Source organism: Nymphaea colorata, chromosome 5 (genome assembly GCF_008831285.2).
Source record: "Nymphaea colorata isolate Beijing-Zhang1983 chromosome 5, ASM883128v2, whole genome shotgun sequence".
Taxonomy (NCBI): Eukaryota; Viridiplantae; Streptophyta; class Magnoliopsida; order Nymphaeales; family Nymphaeaceae; genus Nymphaea; species Nymphaea colorata.
The window spans coordinates 4,388,780-4,409,199 of NC_045142.1; the positions used below are offsets into that span (position 1 = coordinate 4,388,780).

The window sequence follows — 20,420 nt, forward strand, 5'->3', positions numbered from 1 at the left end:
TCTCGATGCACGTTTCAATCTATTGAAGAAAATTTTTTGTTAATTTGAGACCGTCACAAAGAATCCGATGCACTTTCGAATTTTATTAATTTTTTATATTATATCATCTGAAGCAAAATGTTTTTGAGTTTCACATTCTTGACCTCCCTCACCTCGAACCCTTCTGCTGAAGCCTCCTGATCTACAAATATGTTGTTTCCTTTGAACCGTAGTGATAAACATCGACAACCTTCTGATTTATCCAATATTAGACCATAGATTTTGAATGTATGCCGGGAGAACCGTGTAATTTTATAGCGTCTTTGGATAATCGCCAGTTTTATCATCACAACTGAAATCCTTTTTATCATTGACGTTTTTTTTTCAAGTATATTTATTACATGTACTGGCAAACTTCTCAAGGTTTTTCATAGCTTTATCATCATTAGTGTTGGCTTGTCTTACTTTTGACGGCGTTAAATTGATGACAACCGGTTTTTAACATAACTTGCTTTACTCGAAGAAACTTCCCTTAACGTAGTCTAAATCAGGCAAACGGTTCCATGTTTTCTCTTCTTGCATCATGAACGAACTTGACAAGTGCAAAACAAGTTGATTATCATTGACATGGTCCGTCAATCTGGTTTTTGGTTGATAGATTATTCCGTCTTGTGAATGTAATGAGCATATGTTAGACGTGTACCATACTATCAATAATGTACATTGTATATGTATGTGCGAAAGATAATATATAAGTATGAAATAAGAGATAATATTTATGAGATAACAAAACTGTATGAGATAATGTCAAACATCAATATAAGATAATGTTTATGAGATTGAGATAATGCTAAACATAAGTATGAAATAATGTATATGAAATGATAAAATATTTATAAGACAACGAGATAATAGAGAGATGTATGAGATAATACTTATGTGTTTTTTTATTATTCAATGGTCATAACGATGACAAATTTTATTTTTATCTCCAAATCTTTTTTTTTGTCGGTTTTTTTTTTTATCATCATTAAAATGACACATTAAATTACATACGCAGAAACAACTTCTATAACTATCTTTACCTTTTACAAACACATGTAATGCTTAGGTCTCGCCTCTCGGCGCAACTAAAATTCCACTATATTGCTCATTTAAGAAACGTTTGGTTGTCGAACATCGATCCGTTGTAGTCTAGTTGGTTAGGATACTCGGCTCTCACCCGAGAGACCCGGGTTCGAGTCCCGGCAACGGAATTTAATTTTTTGCTCCGTTTTCTGGTTCGTCCCTTTCCCCACTCTTGCCTGTTTGAGTGAAGGTATCAGGGTCTCGTTTTCCCTTTGTTGTTTCGTGGAAGCCATTTTGCAGAAGTCATTACCTTTGTCTTCCTCGTCTCGTTGTAGTTCTTCTTCCTCGAAGAATGACGAAGAGCCTTCCTCCATTCTGCACTGGGCGACCATGGCGAAGTTTCTCCCTTCTCGTCGCATACTCCCTACCAGAACTCTCCCCCGATTCAGCTCAAGGCTGTTCGGTCAAGCCATTGTCCATGCCCACCTGAAGCAGATTCAGAGAGCCCATGCCCACCTCCTAGTGAATGGCCTCCATGAGGACGACAGCCTCTTAGCAGACACCATCTTCCACGCCAAACAAGGCTCTTACTATGACATTCTGTACTGCCGCCTAATCTTCGATCGGATCCCCAGCCCCACGGTTTCTACATGGAACTGTCTGATCAGGCTCTATGCAGATTCCTACTGGGACGCCTCGTATTCCTTCCTTCTGTACCGGGAAATGCGGCGTCGGGCAAACCAGCCTGACCATCTTACGTTTCCCTTCTTGCTCAAGGGCTTAGGCAATGGTGGGACGCTTTCAGACGCCGTTTGCGTCCACACCCATGTTCTGAAATCGGGATTTTTGTCGGATTTGTTTGTACAGACCTCGTTGATGAGTTTTTATACGAAATTTTGTTGTATGGAGTACGCACACCAAATATTCGATCAAATGAGTGAACGAGATACAGCGTCTTGGAACGTTCTGATTGGTGGGTATTCGCAGAAAGGCTGCTTAGGATCCGTCTTTTCGGTTTTCCAGGGGATGCGGCGTCTGTCTTATTGCTCACCGGATTGTATCACAGTTATGAGTTTGATGCAGGCCTGTGTGGGGGAAGACAATCGGCAAGTCGGGGAGTCCATTCATTGTTTGGTAATTAAGAATGGCATGGAGAAGGACGTTTCAGTCAAGAACACGCTGATTGCCATGCTTGGCAAGTGCGAAGATAGCGAATCGGCCGAGTTATTATTTAGTGAAATGGACCCGCTTGATCGGAACACGGTGTCTTGGAACGCCTTGATTTCAGGTTGCTGTTGTCAAGAGGATTCTACCGGAGCAGTAAATATTTTCAATCGGATGCTGCAGTCGGATGAAAGACCTGATCTGGGGACTATTTTGAGCTTGGTCTCAGCATTGGCTGAATTTGATATGCTGCCGGCTGGAGGAAGCATTCATTGTTATGTTCTCAAGGCTGGTTTCGATTCAAACATCTCCGCGGGGAATGCAATTATTTCAATGTATTCAAAATGTGGGGATGCGCAGGCTGCATATCAAGTTTTTGCTGAGATGAGAACGAGAAACCGCGTCACCTGGACTTCCATTGTTTCTGGGTTTGCTCAAAGTGGTTGCTCAGATGAAGCTAAACAGTTATTCAAGGACATGTTAATGGCTGGTGAGAAACCTGATTCCGTGACTATAGTCGCCATGCTCTCTGCTTGTAGCATCTCGGGGGATCATGAATATGGAAAATGGATACATGACTACACAATTGCAGGAGGGCTCATTACTAATGTCATTGTCTGCAACGCGTTGGTGGACATGTATGCTAAATGCGGCAGCATGAGTGATGCTCGCCAAGTTTTTGAAAGAATGCAGGAGAAGAACATTATCTCTTGGACAACTATGATACTGGGTTACGCCATGAATGGAGAGTTCAAAGAGGCACTCAATATTTTTTCTGAGATGCTGAAGTTGGGCATAAGACCTAATCATGTTACTTTTCTTGCTGTTCTCTCAGCATGCGTTCATGGTGGTCTATTGGAGAAGAGCCTACAGATTTTTCACTCCATGACTGCTACGTATCATATACTTCCCAGGTTAGAGCACTATGCTTGTGTCGCTGACCTTCTAGGTCGCCAAGGGAACATCCAACAAGCACTGGATTTAATACAAAGTATGCCCGTTAGACCTGATGCTGGTATATGGGGTGCCTTGCTGGGAGCTTGCAGAATTCACCACGAAATCGAGATAGGAGAGTTTGTTGCAGAGAGACTTCTGGAGCTAGACCCAAGTGCTGTTTCCCATGTTTCCATGGCCAATATATATGCAGGAGAAGGGAAATGGGAAGGTGCTGCAAGATTAAGAATGATGATGAAGTCGAAGAAAGTAAAGAAAACACCTGGTTGCAGTTTTGTTCAAGCAAATGGCAGTACTCATTCATTTGCTGTTGAAGATAGGTCACATCCTGAACATCGGATGATTTATGAAGTTGTTGATGGGTTGGCATTACAGCTGAAGGGCATTGAAGTCGTGGAAATTGAAGAAGCGGTAAATTTTTGAAGTGCATTTTTCTAGCTATGCACCTGAGTCAGAGTTCTTCAATTGACAGATGGTTTGTTTTCCAAGTGTTCCTCCGCCTTGCTATGAAACAGATTTCTTCTTCAGAATGGTTGTTCTGTTAACACCCATCCAACCGTTAAAGACCAGCAAATCCACTATCTGCTCCTGGACATCCATTTAAGCGGGAACCCAGGCAGCAGTAGGCCAGCTTTAAGCACCTCAAACTTTTGGTTCTTAGATTGTTGTGGAGGTTGGAACTATTCCATGAGGATATCAGGGATATATTCATCAGCCTGTTATTTCCACCAGCTGAATGAGGTTAAGCTAGACTGATTTTCTATGGATCTTTGGTTCGCAAAATGATCTACATCTGCGACAGGTCTGCAGAGATTAATTGTAAATACAGCATGGTCTTAATATCTAAACTAATTCAGGTGTAGGGGCCTCCAATTTGGATTCCCACTGCAGCAAAAAGTTTTGGGCCTGAGTTAGATTTGCATGTTGAAGGAAATGACCAGTTTAATTCCACCAACTCAAATGCATCTCTTGGGCACAATCTAGTCTTTGGCTGATTAAGCTCAGCCATATCAATCAGATAAAATGTCCGTACAGGTGAGATACACCTGCAATCCCATGGAGATAAGATCTGCAAGACTTGGGCTGGGAATCTTTATTAGTCAATTTTTGCACTTTCCACTGGTGTTGCAGGCCCTTTTGGGCAATGAACTGTCTTACTTGCCAATATTTAGATCCACAACTAGGACCCATGATAAATAGATAAAAAAATCACATGCACTGAGACTCAAAGAAAGGGGCACCAACTTAGGGGGGTCTTTATATAAATAAGATCCAACAACATAGATATAATGCAAGTTAACAGCAACAATCTCAAACCTAAAGAAAGTGGACTCTACTTGGGTCAATAACCAAAGGATCCAACCAAGGGATGGAACAACCGCGTGGACTGAAACCTAAAACAGCGACCTGGCCCACATCCAGTCGTTAAGCAAAGACACAAGTATGACCAAGTAATATTACTTTTGGCCGTCAACATCATCATTTGCAGGTAGATGGTAGGACTCATAATTTAGTTTAATCTTCTTAGTTCCAATTGATCTTTTTTCTATTTTTTTCAGGTGAGTGGTTATTTTTCTACTACCAAAAGAGAGGCCATAGTCTCCCATGTACCCTCGTTGTAGTTCACAGAGCTTGTGTCTAAAATTTTGTCGTTTAAGAGAATAGCACACTGGAACGTAACAATGACCACAAGTTTCATAAGGCGGACTTTCTTTTGAGTGGACCACCTGCTGCCCAGTTGCACTACATCCCTTGGAGCATGTAATCTTTTTAGTTGGAAACCTGAATGCACCCATGTATGAATCTAGTGTACATAAATGTGCAATTGAAGTTAAGAGGCATTTTTTCTCTCTCAGGGTGACCCCCAAGTCAAGTTCAACTGAAAATGGAGTCACATCATCCTAAAGAAAAGCTGCAACGTTGTCCGAGAATGACAGCATATATCAGGAAATCAGTCCACTGAAGGCCGCCTCTATTGACCATTTCTTGGGATTGGATCAATAAACTTCACTTTGTAAACCAGGTTTTCTTTGAACTCAGTTGCTTGTGAGAAATCCATAGACCAGTCCACATGAACTACGACTCAAGCCATGGGAGTTCAGTTGAATTGTATGCCTCGAGTGCGTGTTTGTTGCCGCAAACCTAAGGCAATCGAAAGACTCTCTACTGGATGAGAAAATGAGAAAAGCATAGAGATGTTTCAGAGACACCTTCGGATGCTACCAGGATGTCCATATCTATGCTGACTTCTTCTAAGAAAACGGCAAAAGATCGGAAAAGATGCGGATTCGAACCAGAAAGAAGATGGTTTTTGGCTTCTTCTCTGTTCTCGTGGAAGTTGGTTTATTTTCAAAGTAATGAAGCTTGGAAAGAGATGTTCCTCCAAGAAACTGCTCTTGTTTTTATGTACGCAACAGGGTGAACCCACTTGCTGCCGCACCAAGAAATGGAAGGTCCAAGCCTTTAGCTCATCAACGTGATGCCCTGAGCTTATCCCAAGTATATCTACCATGACTTCTTCCAAAGGGCAGATGGGCAAATGTCTGTACAAGCCCACAAAATACCTTATCTATACATTGACATATCATTATTATTTACTTATTTATACATGGAGTGCCCCTTAAAGTTAGATTTACATGTCAGTGTCCTCTACTCAGAAATTTCTAGCTCCGCCGCCCAGACGACTAACCCCCCTATGAACAGAGGCCATAACTATGATGGTCTTAAGGTAGTAAAATTTCTTGCAAAGCATGTTTCTAATCACACAAAAGCAGTAATGATCTGTGTACAGTCTATGAGAGCCATATATAAGATGAGAGCTACCTTAAGCCTAGTAACGACATCTATTAAAGAAATCCTTTTATTTTCACTTTTTTAAAGTCTCGATGGACATAGCATAATTGGTCGAACTGGTTGGTAGGTGAGAGTTTAGTCATTCGTTCAACTTTCATAGGTGCTACTCATCTGAACGGCGAAGGGCTATTCTCAAATTAAAGGGAGTAACTGTAAATTCACTCGATCCTGATGCAACTCTAAACCTCGGAACAGGGGAAAGGAGGGAGCTTCTGCTTCTCACTCAGACATCTTGATTCCTTCCTGCTCAGCCGAAAGGCCTCTAGAAGAGGACCAAACTTGTGAACAAGAAGACCAATCAACCAAAAATCATATGACATGATTGGATTCAGTTGGTTGACGGGTTCGTGTAGGGCCAGGCAAATTAGTCCGAGGAAAAAATCTAATTTCAAACCGAGTGAAAATGGATATTAGGTAGGACCGGTACTTGGAAAAATAATATCATTCAACATTTGATGCTTTCAAAGCCAACAAGTTTGATACCGATGTGTCTCAAAGTCTTTTGAAGTCCATTAATTACTCTGAAACACAACACAGAGTAAGAACAAAAACAGTTACATGTTTGTTGAAGTTATGGGGACCAAGTCCGATATCCTCCTCTATGCAAGGAAATGCACTTGGCCTTTTAATAGTCAAATGGACTAAGTGGGATCCAAACCATTCAACTACAGAAGTAGTCGTTTGATTTATATATATATATATATATATATAACATATCCAGAAATGATTTTTAAGTTTACAATCTAAATGCGATCGGAATTATAGGTTCCCACCCAAATTCCAACTTAGAAAAGCACGACTATGATATGTCAAAAACTGACTTGCAAACAGAAATATCGAAATAGGATGTTTATTTAAAACTGAATGTGATTTTGAATCTGAATTCTATTGAGTTCTTATTTAAACCGTGTTTGCAACCAAATTCCATCAAACGTGATTTCTTTAGTCAAAATCCGATCTGATTTCTTAATTGAATGTTAAATCTTTTTTGGTATTCTACCTTTTCTTAAGCAGTTCAGTCAGATATTTGATTTGAATAATGATCTGTCGACAATTATTCCTAGCTAAGGTGTTGAAGTTAGGTTTTTTTTTAACACAAAAATTCATATATATATATATATATATATATATATATATATATATATATAAGGAGAGATGACATGTCCCTTGACATAAACTGAAAGTGTTCTAGTTATTCTAACTTGCATCTTGGAAAGAAAAGGTTAAATCCGATAGAAATTCAAATAACAGGAATTTTAGGTGAACAAGGAATACCCTTTTTGACTTGGTGTGTGATTGAACAATTTCAACAACTGATGAATGGCATTCCTTGTGAAGAATGATAATTCATACAAATTTGTCCGTTGCTTATGGCTCGTAGTGTTGTTTTCTCACATACCAATTTTCTTAACTTGTATAACCATAATTAATAAGAAATCTTCAAACTGATGACCTCACTTCTAAGTCTGCATTTCCTTTGACGCCTAATCGGAAAGGTCAGATTTGATTAATTCTAGTCACATCTGATTAACATAATACACAAGATTAAGAACTTTCAGGCAAGCTCCTGCCCCAACTTAAATCTACTAAGATTTGAAAAAGACTGTTGAGACTGCAGGGAGAGCTACATGTGAGTTTGTGCGTGCAGTTGCCTACACAGCCCCACAAAATTTCTGTATTTATATATCAGTTGAACCCGAATATATATACATATGTGTATATATATATATATATATATATATATATATATATATATATATATATATATATAAGTGCCCTCTCAAGCATTTTGTTATACATGTGAAAGATTCAAAATTTTTTAATGAGTTCCTCTCAACCAAAAAATAAAGGTTCTAGCTCCGCCTACTGTAATTACAGAGCAAAAGAACTATAATATTCAGTAGACCTTAATGAAACATTTAAAATTTCTGGACGTTTCTCGATATAATTCTTTTTTTATCTTACATTAAATTCTTATGCACAGTAAAATAACAATTGGTATATGGTCGTACAATTTTTAAAAATATAAAATCAAGGTACGTATGTTTATTGATTGAGAGTTAAGTGCTTCAAGTTTCTAACTCTTGTTATCTTTATTTTAAGATGATTTCCTTTTGACAGCTATTTTCTTGTCATTTTTACAATAGGATATCACTTATGTATAGTTAAACGAACATCAAATTTACTCCCATTTTTACACATAAATAAGGGGCCGATGTCACTACGTGCATACTCAACCCTTAAAATTGCCTTACAAAACATTAAATGCCATTCATGTAGTCACTATTTTAATTTACATAAAAAAATTCTGAATTTCCAAAAGTTCTCCCTTTTAATTTTGATAATACATATACCCTGTCGGTTGTTTCATCAAATTTGCATTTTGCCAGGCGAAGATAGGGCCGAGTTACACCATATCATGTCAACAAACAAGTTGCAGGCTTTTGGCGAGGACAACATTATGGGTTCCGCCAATCAGAACAGAACATGTCAGCTAATTCAGCCTCATTAGAATGAAACCACTTTTTTTTTTTAATGTTTACTCAGGAAAACTGTCTTTAGCGTAAAACCCCCAAGAACCCAAGAACATACTCTTATATCTCTAAGGTTTTGGCTTGCTTTAGAGCTTAAGTGGACCTACATGCAGTACATTCTTTAACTCAAGTGTCGCACTTGCTGCTATTTGAATATCAAAGAAGTAATACACCAGAACGTGACAGCGACCACCAGATTTGAACTTTAGATCCCCTGGTTGCGTATGCCTCTTGAGGTAAGGAAGAGTTTCTTTTCAATGTTATGATCTTTTATTTTTTCTTTTTATCTCACCTTTATAAGGGTTGTTAAAGTCGAACTCTTGCAGAAGCCTAAATAACAAAGTCTCTTAGCTCGGGCACGATTTCTTTGGAACCCAAATCAAACGGACCAGCTTCTGTTTTTCTTTTGTATTCATTTGCTGAGGTCTTATTTTAAGGTTGGTATAACTCCTAATATTGAAACATGCTTATTCTATAGAGTCTACTCCCTTTAATGCATACATGTTATCAGATTTTTTTCTTCTCATGAATATGAGAAGAGAAACACCAACTTGAACCCTCTTGGGGAGCAGAGAAGCAAACATATAGACTTCACCTCCTTAATATGAAAGATCATGCCATGAGATGCCTATCAACTGTGAATTATTTACCTCCAGCTTTGAAGTCCTTGGTCTGACTTTAAGCTAGGTTGGCACTAGTGGTCGAGTCGCATCGGGGCTGGCAAGGACTGTATTAAAGTCTTTGTCCGACTTTAAGCGCGGTTGGTGCTAGTGGCGGTGATACATGGCGGCTGGTGTGTGCTCCATCAAAAGATTCATTAGAAGATACATGGCGGCTGGTGTGTGCTCCATCAAAAGATTCATTAGAAAAATGAAAAATGACATTGTGATGACTTAAAAATTACACGTACCACCACATCAGACCTACGTTGGTGAATCGACTACCCCTCGGCCAAAATATCCTAGCTCCGCTGCTGGTTGGTAGATTTTGTGGATTCACAGGTTGCTGAATCAGTAGATTCACCAAAATCAGCACAGTGGCTGATTCAATTATATATATATAGCATGAATTTTTTGCACAATTAGCTGCATGAATGCTTGAGTTCGAGGTTCTCTGGATAGCAGAAATTTTTCATGAGCGGAGCGGAATTAAAGTTTCTAAATTTTGACAGGGCCGAAGTATGGTTTTTCAAAGTTTTTACATAGGACAAGTGAAATTTTCTAAAATTTACATATAATTTTTTTTTAAAAATTTGAGATGGGACCACGGCCCATGCGAGCCCCCCTTGGCTCTCCCTCTCGCAGCCATTAATTCACAATTCCCATTTTCTTGGTTCAGAAGCAAACAGTACCACACAACAGCTAATGCAAGTTCGAGTCAGTGGGTAACCAACAAAACATAATTAAAGCCTTAGTAGAATTTTCAGCTCCCATGGAGCCAAGACCCCTTAACATTCGCACAATGATAATTGGGTTGACCGACTTGACTCAAGAACCAATGGAGCTTCAAGAATCCACAGAAGTTGCAGTCACCATCTTGACTCTGTCTATGCCACCACAAGGTACAGGCGTGGCTAAGGAACTACTTTTCTTTAAACCCTAGATTGGTTAAGGCAGAACAAGAAAGATCAAGAGCATGTACTCGTGATTAAGCCCTATATACGCCTAAGTCGAAGCTTAATTAGTTGTTGGTTCATCTCTAAAACACTTGGACAAAAAGTTCTTGTGTAAAAAGCTCAAAGGACAGAGTTCCTAGTGCATCTTTTGTCCGCCATGCAACATGCAAAGCTGAGTATGAAGTGGGTTTTTTGTTTACATATAGGTGTCTCTTAAAATTTTAAAATTATATAACTAGTGCCTCTTAACCAAAATTTTCTGGCTCCGACCCTGAATGGTTCCCCTCATGGAGACAGTTCCTGGTCTAACGCGTGGATCGAATCTAACAATGAACTTTTCCTTCATCATTTATACATGCCCTAAGTATTCAAATCTTTACTCCTAGGCCTAAGTCAGCTTCTGTTGGAGCCCTTGGTAGATTGGTAAGTCAAGAAAGAGAAGAGAAGAAACAGAAAAATGAAGACAATTTGCAAATGCATTGTGTCATGACAGGGAAGTGAATGAAAAGGGCAGGAAGGTGCCAACCACTAAAGTGTAAAGTGGATGAAACAAAGCCACAAGAAGTTTCTGAGCTTGCTGATAACTCCATCCACAAGTTCCCACTGACATTAAACTCTAGGAGCTTTTGTTGAAGAAAAAAAAGGGCAGACAAATTGTCCACAACTGTTATCATGTGTCTTTCTTGATCACAAAAATGTTTGTGGCTAACCTCACATCTCATATGTGATTATCAATATCTTATGATCAGTTATATGTATGGAAAATGGCCTCTCATTCATTTGAGGGTGTACGTGCCAGTTCGGGAGTCCGCCATGCGGAGTCTCCACCAAGTGTCGGGATGTGCTTGGCCGGCCTACCGCATTGTTGAAAAGCCAGGACAAATGAGAAAAGAAGTGATATCTTGGAGCTCTGTGTTGAATTTTGGCATTGTCTTCATCATGCCATTTTGAATATAGGCCATAAGATTTTTCCATGGTCTCCAACATCTAGAATCACAAAACAGATTATGTAAGGATAATTCCTTAAAATCTTGACTTAAGATGAAATCTGCTTGTAAAGTCACTAGGAAAAAGAAATTTTGGAGTTTGGATTCAAAATATTATTCTTTGTTATCGAGTTGTAGAAAGTGGGAAAGATTTTCCCTTGCTTGAAACGGCGCAGGCTGGGTGTATGAACACGAAAATTTTCTCCTTGTCTGGTCCACCCTGGAAACTTTTCGCCTTTGTATCAAACACCTTCTTCTGAATTAAGATAAAAACTAAGTTGTGGCAATTTGTAGAATTGTGCTAATTAACAATTTTTTTTATTTGATTTTTTTTTTATTTCTTTCCCACTGTTCCAAGCTTCTCTTTGAAATTAAAACAAAATTGGGCCCAAGTTTGTTCTAGAAGGTGTTTGGATGGAATTCCAAAATATATATGCTGTGTTTTGTCTTCAAACCCAAGTTTTTTTATTGAGTAAGTGCCATTAAAACTGAGTTTTATAAGGAAAACCAGTTTTGATAGGACCTGGGTTTGCAAAAGGAGTGAAAATTTTGATCTCCTTCAAGTTGTTTATAAAAAACCAAATTTTGTATGTCACACAAACAAAGAAACCAAATGTGGAAAATTCATTTAAAAACTTGGCTTTTATAAAACCAGTTTTTCATAGACCTGAGTTGTCATCCAAACACCCCCCTACAGTTTTCATGCAATTTAATATCTTCTGTCATTTCTTCGTCAGCAACTTCAAAAACAATTTCTTTCAACTCACTGAGTTGAGTTGATGATAAGAGTTAGAGAACATATCTATCTCTCTCTCTCTATCTCTCTTTCTCTCTCTCTCTCATGAGCATACTTTACTCTTCTATTATATGAGACGACAAGTTGTTACCAGTTTTTGTGAATATATTATCATTTGGTTGGGTATCCTTTCTTTCTAGAATATATATGTATATATAAAATGAGAATTGAATGGTGACTCTAGCTTTTTAGAGTGACTCAGCCATCCAATCTATACCGTCTGAATCGACGACTCAAAGAAAAATAAGAAGAAAAAAGTGATGGTCATTTTCATCATCTAATATTAGTTTATATTTGTTTCTCTTTGTTTTTCTCTCAGCCATATATATACTTTAGATTCATAGTTTTAGTTAGATGGTTGGGTGTCTCTAGATAACAAGAGTCATCGTTCACTCACTTTTATATATATATATAGAAAATGTGCTACAGGCAAACGTAGATATACGTTAAAGTTGAGATCAATAGATTCAATATTGATATGCTTCAAAATGTACACAAGTTTATAGCTGCGACAGAGCCGAATAAGAAAGCATAAGAAAAGCCTTGGAAGAATAAAAAAATTGTGGGAAGGAAGTCCACTCTCACAAATCTTAGAAGACTTGAACATAAGAAACCACACACACTCACACCCTCACTCACTTTTTGATATATATATATATATATATATATATATATATATATATATATATATATATATATATATATAGTGACTTTGGCAACGCCCATATGATGCAAATATGATTGACAGAAAGCCAAAAAGAAAAATATAGAGAATACTATTAAATGACGAATATATATATATATATATATATATAAAATGGGTATCCCGTCCATTAACTGCTGCCTCATGCATTACATATTATTACATATTATGTGTGTGTATGTTTGTACGAGCGGATAAATTTAATAGTTGCAGTGAGATGCATGGTTGGATCCATGACAGGTAGCTTGCAAATCATGTTAGATTTAATATGTGGGTGCGAATCTGATCCACTTTTTGGGAGACCAGCTCCAATATCGCACTCATCCCTACACCATCACTGGTCAGCAAGGCGTCATTAGTGGCTGAAACCCTTTCTATATAAGCAATCTAAGGAAGCATTTGCATCCCATCGGATTTGAAATTCATGAATCTGATGTGTATGTGACGAGGCATTTTTTTTTTTTTTTTACAGATCGTAGATTAAATCCATGTTATCGAAATATTTTTCATTTATCTTCAACTCATCAACTCAACGCATTGTTTCATTTTGTACTGTGGTAAAAATCCGTTTGGAAACTGAATCAGTGGGCTCCTAATTCGGCGAACCGACTGATTCAACCAAATCAATGTCCGCTGAAAATTTTCTAAAAAGTTACTTTTAAAAAAGATAAAATAAAAAATACAGGAAAAATAAATTAAAAACATGACATTAATAGTTCAAAAATCGTCTGAATTTGGAAAACAAAATTATAAATATGCTATTCGAGTTCCAAGTGAAATATTTACTATGATGTTCTCCCCATTGTTTTTCTACAAACTTTAAGTTGAAAATTTTGATGCTCACTGAAATTGACTTTTATATTTCCAGAAGCTTCCCTTGCCCAAGTCAAGCTCAGATAGGAAATGGAGAAATTTCCACTTGCAACTCACTTTTTAACCATAATTTAAAGATAGGTTTGATGCTTCTAATTTTCTTGAAGCGGGCCTGAATTTTATCGACAAATACCAAGGAACTAGAAAGAAACAACCATTCCACCCGGTTTTTCTTCAATAAAAGGGAAAATCTGAAATGATGTTGAAAGGGAATCCCCCTGGAAAAACAGTAAGCATACCTGCACCGGTCTTTTAGGATAGTGAGTTCCTTGTCAGGCAAGTCTTCACTTCCGCAAAAGCCTGTGGAAACCAACTTCCCAAGAAAATGAAATTAGTCAAGGAACGAAGCGAAGTGAACTGACCGCATCATCATCACCATGAATAAACATCCTAAAATATATTGCAATCACGATGGAACCTCAATGAATTTTGCAATAAAGTGAATTTATGGCGACCCTCACCCTCACTGGCCTGTTCTCTTGGATACTTAGGCATGAAGTTTCCCTCCCATTTTAACTTTAATTTCAATTTTTTTAGGAGGCGTTTTATCGTCTTGAATTTTGGTTTTAAAACTAAAGTTCTAGAGATAAAATTTCAAGTTCGAGTTTTCCTTTATTTGATAATTCAGAATTTTGATTTCGAAATTGAAAATGATATTTGATCAAACATGAATTAGGATTCTAGACTTATGAATTAGAGCTGTCATGACATGTGTCTTAAGAAAAGATTGAAAATTTTTAAAAATTTTGGAGTCATATTTTCACCTTTAAAAGTAAAATCACAATTCCAAAATTTGATTCAAGTTTATAATTTCAAAATCAAAATTCTTTATTTGATAACACAATCTTTATTTCATCAATATTGAGAATTTTAATTTTAAAATTTAAAGTTTATACTTGATCAACAATGGTTAAGTCTGGGCACTGGACCGAGCCGCCGCAGAGTACCTAGTACTTGCTCGACAAGAGCCCAAGAAAACGTGACCCGAGTCCAGAGGGCTTGTTATCGAGCCGGTTCGAGTGGGTCTGATAATGATTTTTTTAATTTTTTTATTAATTTATGTATATGTATATATATAATATTATCATTAATTATTATATATATTATTTTATATTAAAATATTTTTTGAATGTAATCGGGCTGAACTCGAGCTCGAGTTTTACATAAAATACAAATTTTTTCTTTAATATTTACGGTTAATAAAATTAAATTTAAAAATGAAAAATGATGTTTAGAAAATGGCATTTATGAAGTTAATTAGAATAAATAAAGGGGAAAAGGGAGACGCGTATAACCCGCGTATCGAACCCACATGTTACCTCAAATGCATAGTGAAGGGCCAAAGATGTGTTTTCCTTGCCAATGACGTCACGGACTGAGAACGAAAGATGAACGGGCGAGGGAAGGAGCGGCCGCCCCACCTCTCCCGACTCGCAGCCACCAGCTTTTGTCCCTGACGCAACCGAAATATCGTGACAAGAAAGCGCAGTTAGCCATCGAAAATCGTTACGTTAAGTTGCTTATGGCAGCAAGCAATGGCGGTCAAATCCCGGAGCTGTAACTTGCAGAGAAAACTGTCTATATAAACCCCATTAACCCTCAGCTGTCCTCTGAGCCACAGTCTCGCATCTCTCTCTAACTCTCTCGACGAATGATGGCAACGAAAGCAACCTTACTCAGCCTTTTTTCTTCCAGAGAAAGAGGAAGAGGAGATGGGGAGCTTTACTCCGCCATAGCCGCTTCCTCCGGCTCATCTGGCCGCCTCGCTTCGGCGACTCCACGTCGCCTCAATTCCTTCCAGGTTCGGGACATCCTCTCCCGCGCACAGGCGTTCGTCTCCAAGTGGGATCCCAACTCCTCCGCCTATGCCAAGATCACTTCCCTCTGGTACGAGAGCCGCCAGGAGGCCAAGGAGTACGTTCGCTCCGTGATCGAGCTCCAGGCCGCCATGCTGTTCCTTGCCTCCAGTAACCCGTCCTCGCCGGACCTCATCCGCGCGCAGAGCCTGATGCAGACCGCCATGAAGCGGTTAGAGAAGGAGTTCTACCAGATACTCGCCGCTAACCGCGACTACCTGGACCCCGAATCCGTCTCGGGCCGGTCGTCCACCAGCACTTTGGAGTTCGAGGACGATATGAACTTGGACGACGAGATCAGGGAGGTCGGGAAGTCGATTGGCGATGTGGAGAGGGTGTCCGCGCTGGCCATGGCGGATCTCGCCTCCATCGCCGAGTGTATGATCGCCACCGGGTACGGAAAAGAGTGCGTGAAGGTTTATATGATCGTGCGGAAGTCCATCATCGACGAGGGGCTCTACCGTCTCGGTGTCGAGCGATTGAGCTCCTCCCGGATGAAAAAGATGGATTGGGGAATCATGGAGATGAAGATCAAAGGATGGATACATGCCGTAAAGATCGCCGTCAAGACGCTCTTTTACGGCGAGCGTATCCTCTGCGATCATGTCTTCGCTACGTCCCAACACATCCGGGAAGCGTGCTTCGCGTCCATCACCAAGGAAGGAGCGCAACTGCTCTTCGGCTTCCCTGAAGCTGTCGCCAGAGGAAAGAAGTCGCCGGAGAAGATGTTCAAGATGCTTGATCTATACGACGCGATCGCGGAGCTCTGGCCGGATATAGAGTCCACCTTCTCCTGCGAGTCATCCAGCGCCGTGCGAGCCCAGGCCGTCTCCGCGCTCACCAAGCTCGGCGAGGCCGTCCGATCGATGCTGGCGGATTTCGAGGCGGCGATGCAGAAGGACTCGGCCAAGACGCCCGTGCCGAGAGGCGGCCTCCATCCTCTCACGCGCTACGTCATGAACTTCCTCTCCCTCCTTGCTGATTACCGCGACATCCTAGCCGATATCGTCGCCGGTTGGCCGATGAAGAAGTCTCTTCCGGTTGAGATTTCCGATCGCATTGACGATAACCCGATATCCGGCCGGTTCGCGTGGCTCATTCTCGTCCTCCTCTGCAAGCTCGACAGCAAGGTGAGCCTCTACAGGGACGTGGCGGTCTCCTACCTCTTCCTGACGAACAACCTCAACTACATCATCGGGAAGGTCCAAAGCTCCAACCTCCGGTTCATCCTCGGCGACATGTGGCTGCAACTGCACACCGAGAAGCTCCGCCAGTACGCCATAAGCTACGTGCAGACGGCGTGGAGCAAGGTGGCGGAGGCCCTGACGGAGTTCCCGGAAGAGCCCGACGCCGAGAGCGGGAGAGAGGCGTTCCGGCGGTTCAGCGCTTCGTTCGAGGAGGCGTACCAGTCGCAGACAGCATCGATCGTGACGGACGACCGGCTCAGGGAAAGCCTGAAGCTGTCGATCGCGCGGATGGTCGTTCCGGCGTACCGCTCCTTCCACGGCCGGTTTAGCGGTTTGCTCATGGAGGAAGAGGGCCAGAGCGTGGTCAGGTACTCGCCGGAAGATCTGGAAAACTACATCTCCGACCTCTTTTACGGGAGCAGTGCCAGCGGCAGCGCAACATCTTCCATCCAATCGCAAGGCTCCTCCCTGTGATGAAGAGCTCGTCCGTGGTGTGTACATAGTACAGCAAAATAAAAAAAATAAAGAAACGAATAAATTTTGTTTAATTGTAATATAAACATTTGTAACCACAATTTACGATACGAAGTTCGTATTAGAAGGCCATTCTGGCTCTCAAGTGAGTGAGAAAATTTTATGCGCCTTTTTCTTTAACTCAACAAAATTTTGATGTAGGCACCTCATATAATAATTTTAGAGTCACAACAATGTAATGTTGAGATATTATAATGTAAGTTTTTAATGAGCTGGTGTGGGCAGTGGCCCGTCCCAGCTAACAAGTAGCTTGAAAGAACATGGATTTTACGCCACCAAGCAAACGACAAAGTCTCTCAGCCTCGGATGTGAATTTCTTGACACTCAAATTCATTCAACAAAGAAGAAAAAAAAAAGTAAAGAAAATAAAGAAACTAGGACTTGTTACTTTCCCAATCCAATAGAAGATGAAAGCTGAACAAAATTGTTGTATTTTCTCTTCATGTTCGACCGTGCAAGTATTACACTCGTTCTAAACGTGCATTTTGAAGAAAAAAGAAAAAGAAGGAAATCAAAATCAAAACGAATACTCCAATTTAGTATAAAATTCAGATCCAGATCAGGTTTATCTTTGGATCCAAATGGAGGATCCAGATCGACGTCAGCCATGATGCATCAGCGGTGGACTTGAGATTGCATTACTCAGTCTGCCGTTAACGGAAGAACACCTTTGACTTGTTCTCGGAGACACTTGAGTCTCGCTACCCATAGATTTTGGGGAGTCAAGGTTGATGAGGACAAGTTCTTCTGTCTTTTGCACCAACTTTCGGACTTTTTTCACAAAAAACGAAAGATCCATTTGAATTTAACGTTTTAAAAAGGATAAAAATCATCACCCATCAAATTTTATCTCTATGCCTCTTTGAATGTTTATTTTGTTTCGCTTTATCTTTTAACTTTGACTGTTTAGAATGGTGCAGCTGGTAGGGCTGATGGGCCCGGCTTTTTGGTACTATTGATTTTTCTTATTACAAATTTTGTTGAATACATATGAATGAATTTATGAGACTGGTGACTTAAAATAAACGTGCCAAGACTATACAAAATGGAAATAGGAATGGGGAAGGATATTGCGTTTGCCGGGAGTCGAACCCGGGTCTATTGCTTGGAAGGCAATTATCCTAACCGTTGGACTACAAACGCTTGCTGGACAAGGTTACTTGTATGTCCTATAAACGTAGGCGTCTCTTGACCGCTCGTGCGCCTAATGGTTCAGCCACTCAGGGCTGGCTTATCTCGACATTGCAAGTCGCACTTGTCTATTGCGAATGAATACATTAAATACGTAACGCGCTCATCATATCAAGTCCGTTTACGCAAGCTATGTGACGTGGTTGCAAATCTTTTCAAGACTTTTGGTTCCCTAACGTCAAGCGGTATTCAAGAAACGTGTGAAAGGATAGGCTTGTTTTGGAATTTGGTTTTACTAAAGGAAACCTTTCTTAGGGACTAATTCTTCTTTTAATCACAATTCTCTCGCCCCCAAGAAATGCTTCCCAAATAAAGAAGCTTCCAGACAAGTCTTCCTTCCAACATTTTTGCCCCCCCTTTCTCTTGTTCTCTTTATATATATATATATATATATATATATATATATATATATATATATATATATATATATATATATATATATATATATATATATATATATATAGTTGAGTGGCTTGTAGTCATGCTTTAAGAGTGGTATCGTGATGGTATTAAAAAGTAACATTGATCTATAAAATAAGGGATTATTTGAGTGGCTTGTAGTCATGCTTTAAGAGTGGTATCGTGATGGTATTAAAAAGTAACATTGATCTATAAAATAAGGGATTATTATGAGGCTAAGTGGTTTGGTTCTTGTCCGACCTATCTTTTTCTCTCGATATTTCGGGATATCTCTTTTTTTTTCTCTCTTTCTCTCTCTTTGGATCTATTATTTTTTAATTGTTTCATAATTTGTTAATTTTTGGATTGCAGAATTTCTTTTCATTATTTGATCAAAAGGATTTTCGAGATATATTTTTTTATTATTACCCTAATTCAATTTATTTTTTTGGCTTTGAATTTATAAATAAATAAAGATTGTGCAATGGAGACACTTAAGCTCTGAACAATGAAATAATGAGGCTTTTTTATTTCTTGATTTCTGAAACAATCCTAGATAATCATGGAGGCAACCTAAGGTAGTGGCTACGCTTCTCCTCTTGCAATCGGTCAATTCAAGTTGAATAAGTGGCAATTTTATGCTTCGATGCTCATTCTTATTTGAAATCTTTAATATTTTCCTTTTTTAATATCCAAATATTCTTCTTTTTTTAATATCCAAGAACTCTTGGCTGATGCATCAAAAGTTCTTAAGGGAGCATTCGGTGACACGAAATTGAGTACAAAGGTGTGTTTGTTGGTTGGACGTGTGCCTTGTGTATACATAATTTGAGACAGATAATTAGCAAGATATCAAGTCTGAGACCATTCATCTACAGCCACCGTGTTTGTCTAAAACGGATATGAGGTCTTAGATCATAGCCGGACCTGATTTTTAAATTTGTATTCTGAAATTGATCTAGGCCCAACTTTTATTTTCATATATGATTCTGAATCCGATTGTTAGATAAACAATTAAATCCAAACCACATTATCATATGTTAAGAACCAACTTACAGAATATATGGGTATTGGACATAAGACACTAAACCCAAACCTGAATTTGTATTCAAATCCAATCTGATATTTACTTGAAACGAATGTAAATCCTTCCGGATATCGTTTCTTAAATATGAATCTCATTCCATTTCCTAATCGAATATTAATCCCTTTTTTTTTCATATTTGACCTTCTTAAACCATTTTGGTTGGACATCTAGTCTGAATTTGATTCATTGGCATCTCTACGGAGACACCAAGAAGATGATATTTCCTTGCACCCAGGAACGGGAAGAACAAATGCAACTAGAGATGTCAATATATCTGATTTGCATTGGATATCCGATTGAACTATTCCGAAAAAATTGGATATGAAAAAAAAATTAATATTCGATTAAGAAATAAGACCAGATTCAGATTTAACAAATGACAACCTATCTTATTCAGATGCGGATATTAATATTCAATTGATTCAGATTCGAATTGGATTTGGTATTAAATAATGTTCTACGTCCAATGCTTTTACATTTTGAAGATCAGCCAGATTCAGATTCAGATTCAGATATGAATATTAAAATCAGATTTGGGTTGTGAAATCGGATTTTGAATTCAAATATGACTTTTCTTTGTTCGAATGTGAATCCAAATTGGAATCTAAATATGTGAATATCCAGGAAAATGGATATGATTA

The 20,420-nt window shown here is 39.1% G+C and overlaps 2 protein-coding genes and 2 non-coding genes across 4 annotated transcripts; 3 read left to right on the forward strand and 1 right to left on the reverse strand.

The window, feature by feature from the left end:
- The first annotated feature begins 1,162 nt into the window (after positions 1-1,162).
- On the forward strand, positions 1,163-1,235 carry TRNAE-CUC (transfer RNA glutamic acid (anticodon CUC)). Its single transcript has one exon. It is a non-coding gene; the product is annotated as a tRNA-Glu (tRNA).
- Positions 1,236-1,262: 27 nt separating this feature from the next.
- On the forward strand, positions 1,263-4,048 carry LOC116254544 (pentatricopeptide repeat-containing protein At4g19191, mitochondrial). The gene has a single exon (XM_031629996.2). It carries the CDS (start codon positions 1,438-1,440, stop codon positions 3,586-3,588), a length of 2,151 nt encoding a protein of 716 aa, XP_031485856.1. The 5' UTR covers positions 1,263-1,437; the 3' UTR covers positions 3,589-4,048.
- A 10,990-nt stretch (positions 4,049-15,038) lies between these two features.
- Positions 15,039-17,367, forward strand: LOC116253940 (exocyst complex component EXO70H1-like). Its single transcript, XM_031628942.2, has one exon. It carries the CDS (start codon positions 15,177-15,179, stop codon positions 17,040-17,042), a length of 1,866 nt encoding a protein of 621 aa, XP_031484802.1. The 5' UTR covers positions 15,039-15,176; the 3' UTR covers positions 17,043-17,367.
- Positions 17,368-18,173: 806 nt separating this feature from the next.
- TRNAG-UCC (transfer RNA glycine (anticodon UCC)) lies at positions 18,174-18,245 on the reverse strand. Its single transcript has one exon. It is a non-coding gene; the product is annotated as a tRNA-Gly (tRNA).
- Positions 18,246-20,420: the final 2,175 nt, after the last annotated feature.

What these genes read in the sequence shown, in the direction of transcription:
- LOC116254544 (XM_031629996.2), top strand. Translation starts at nt 1,438, where the DNA reads ATGGCGAAGTTTCTCCCTTCTCGTCGCATACTCCCTACCAGAACTCTC.
- LOC116253940 (XM_031628942.2), top strand. Translation starts at nt 15,177, where the DNA reads ATGATGGCAACGAAAGCAACCTTACTCAGCCTTTTTTCTTCCAGAGAA.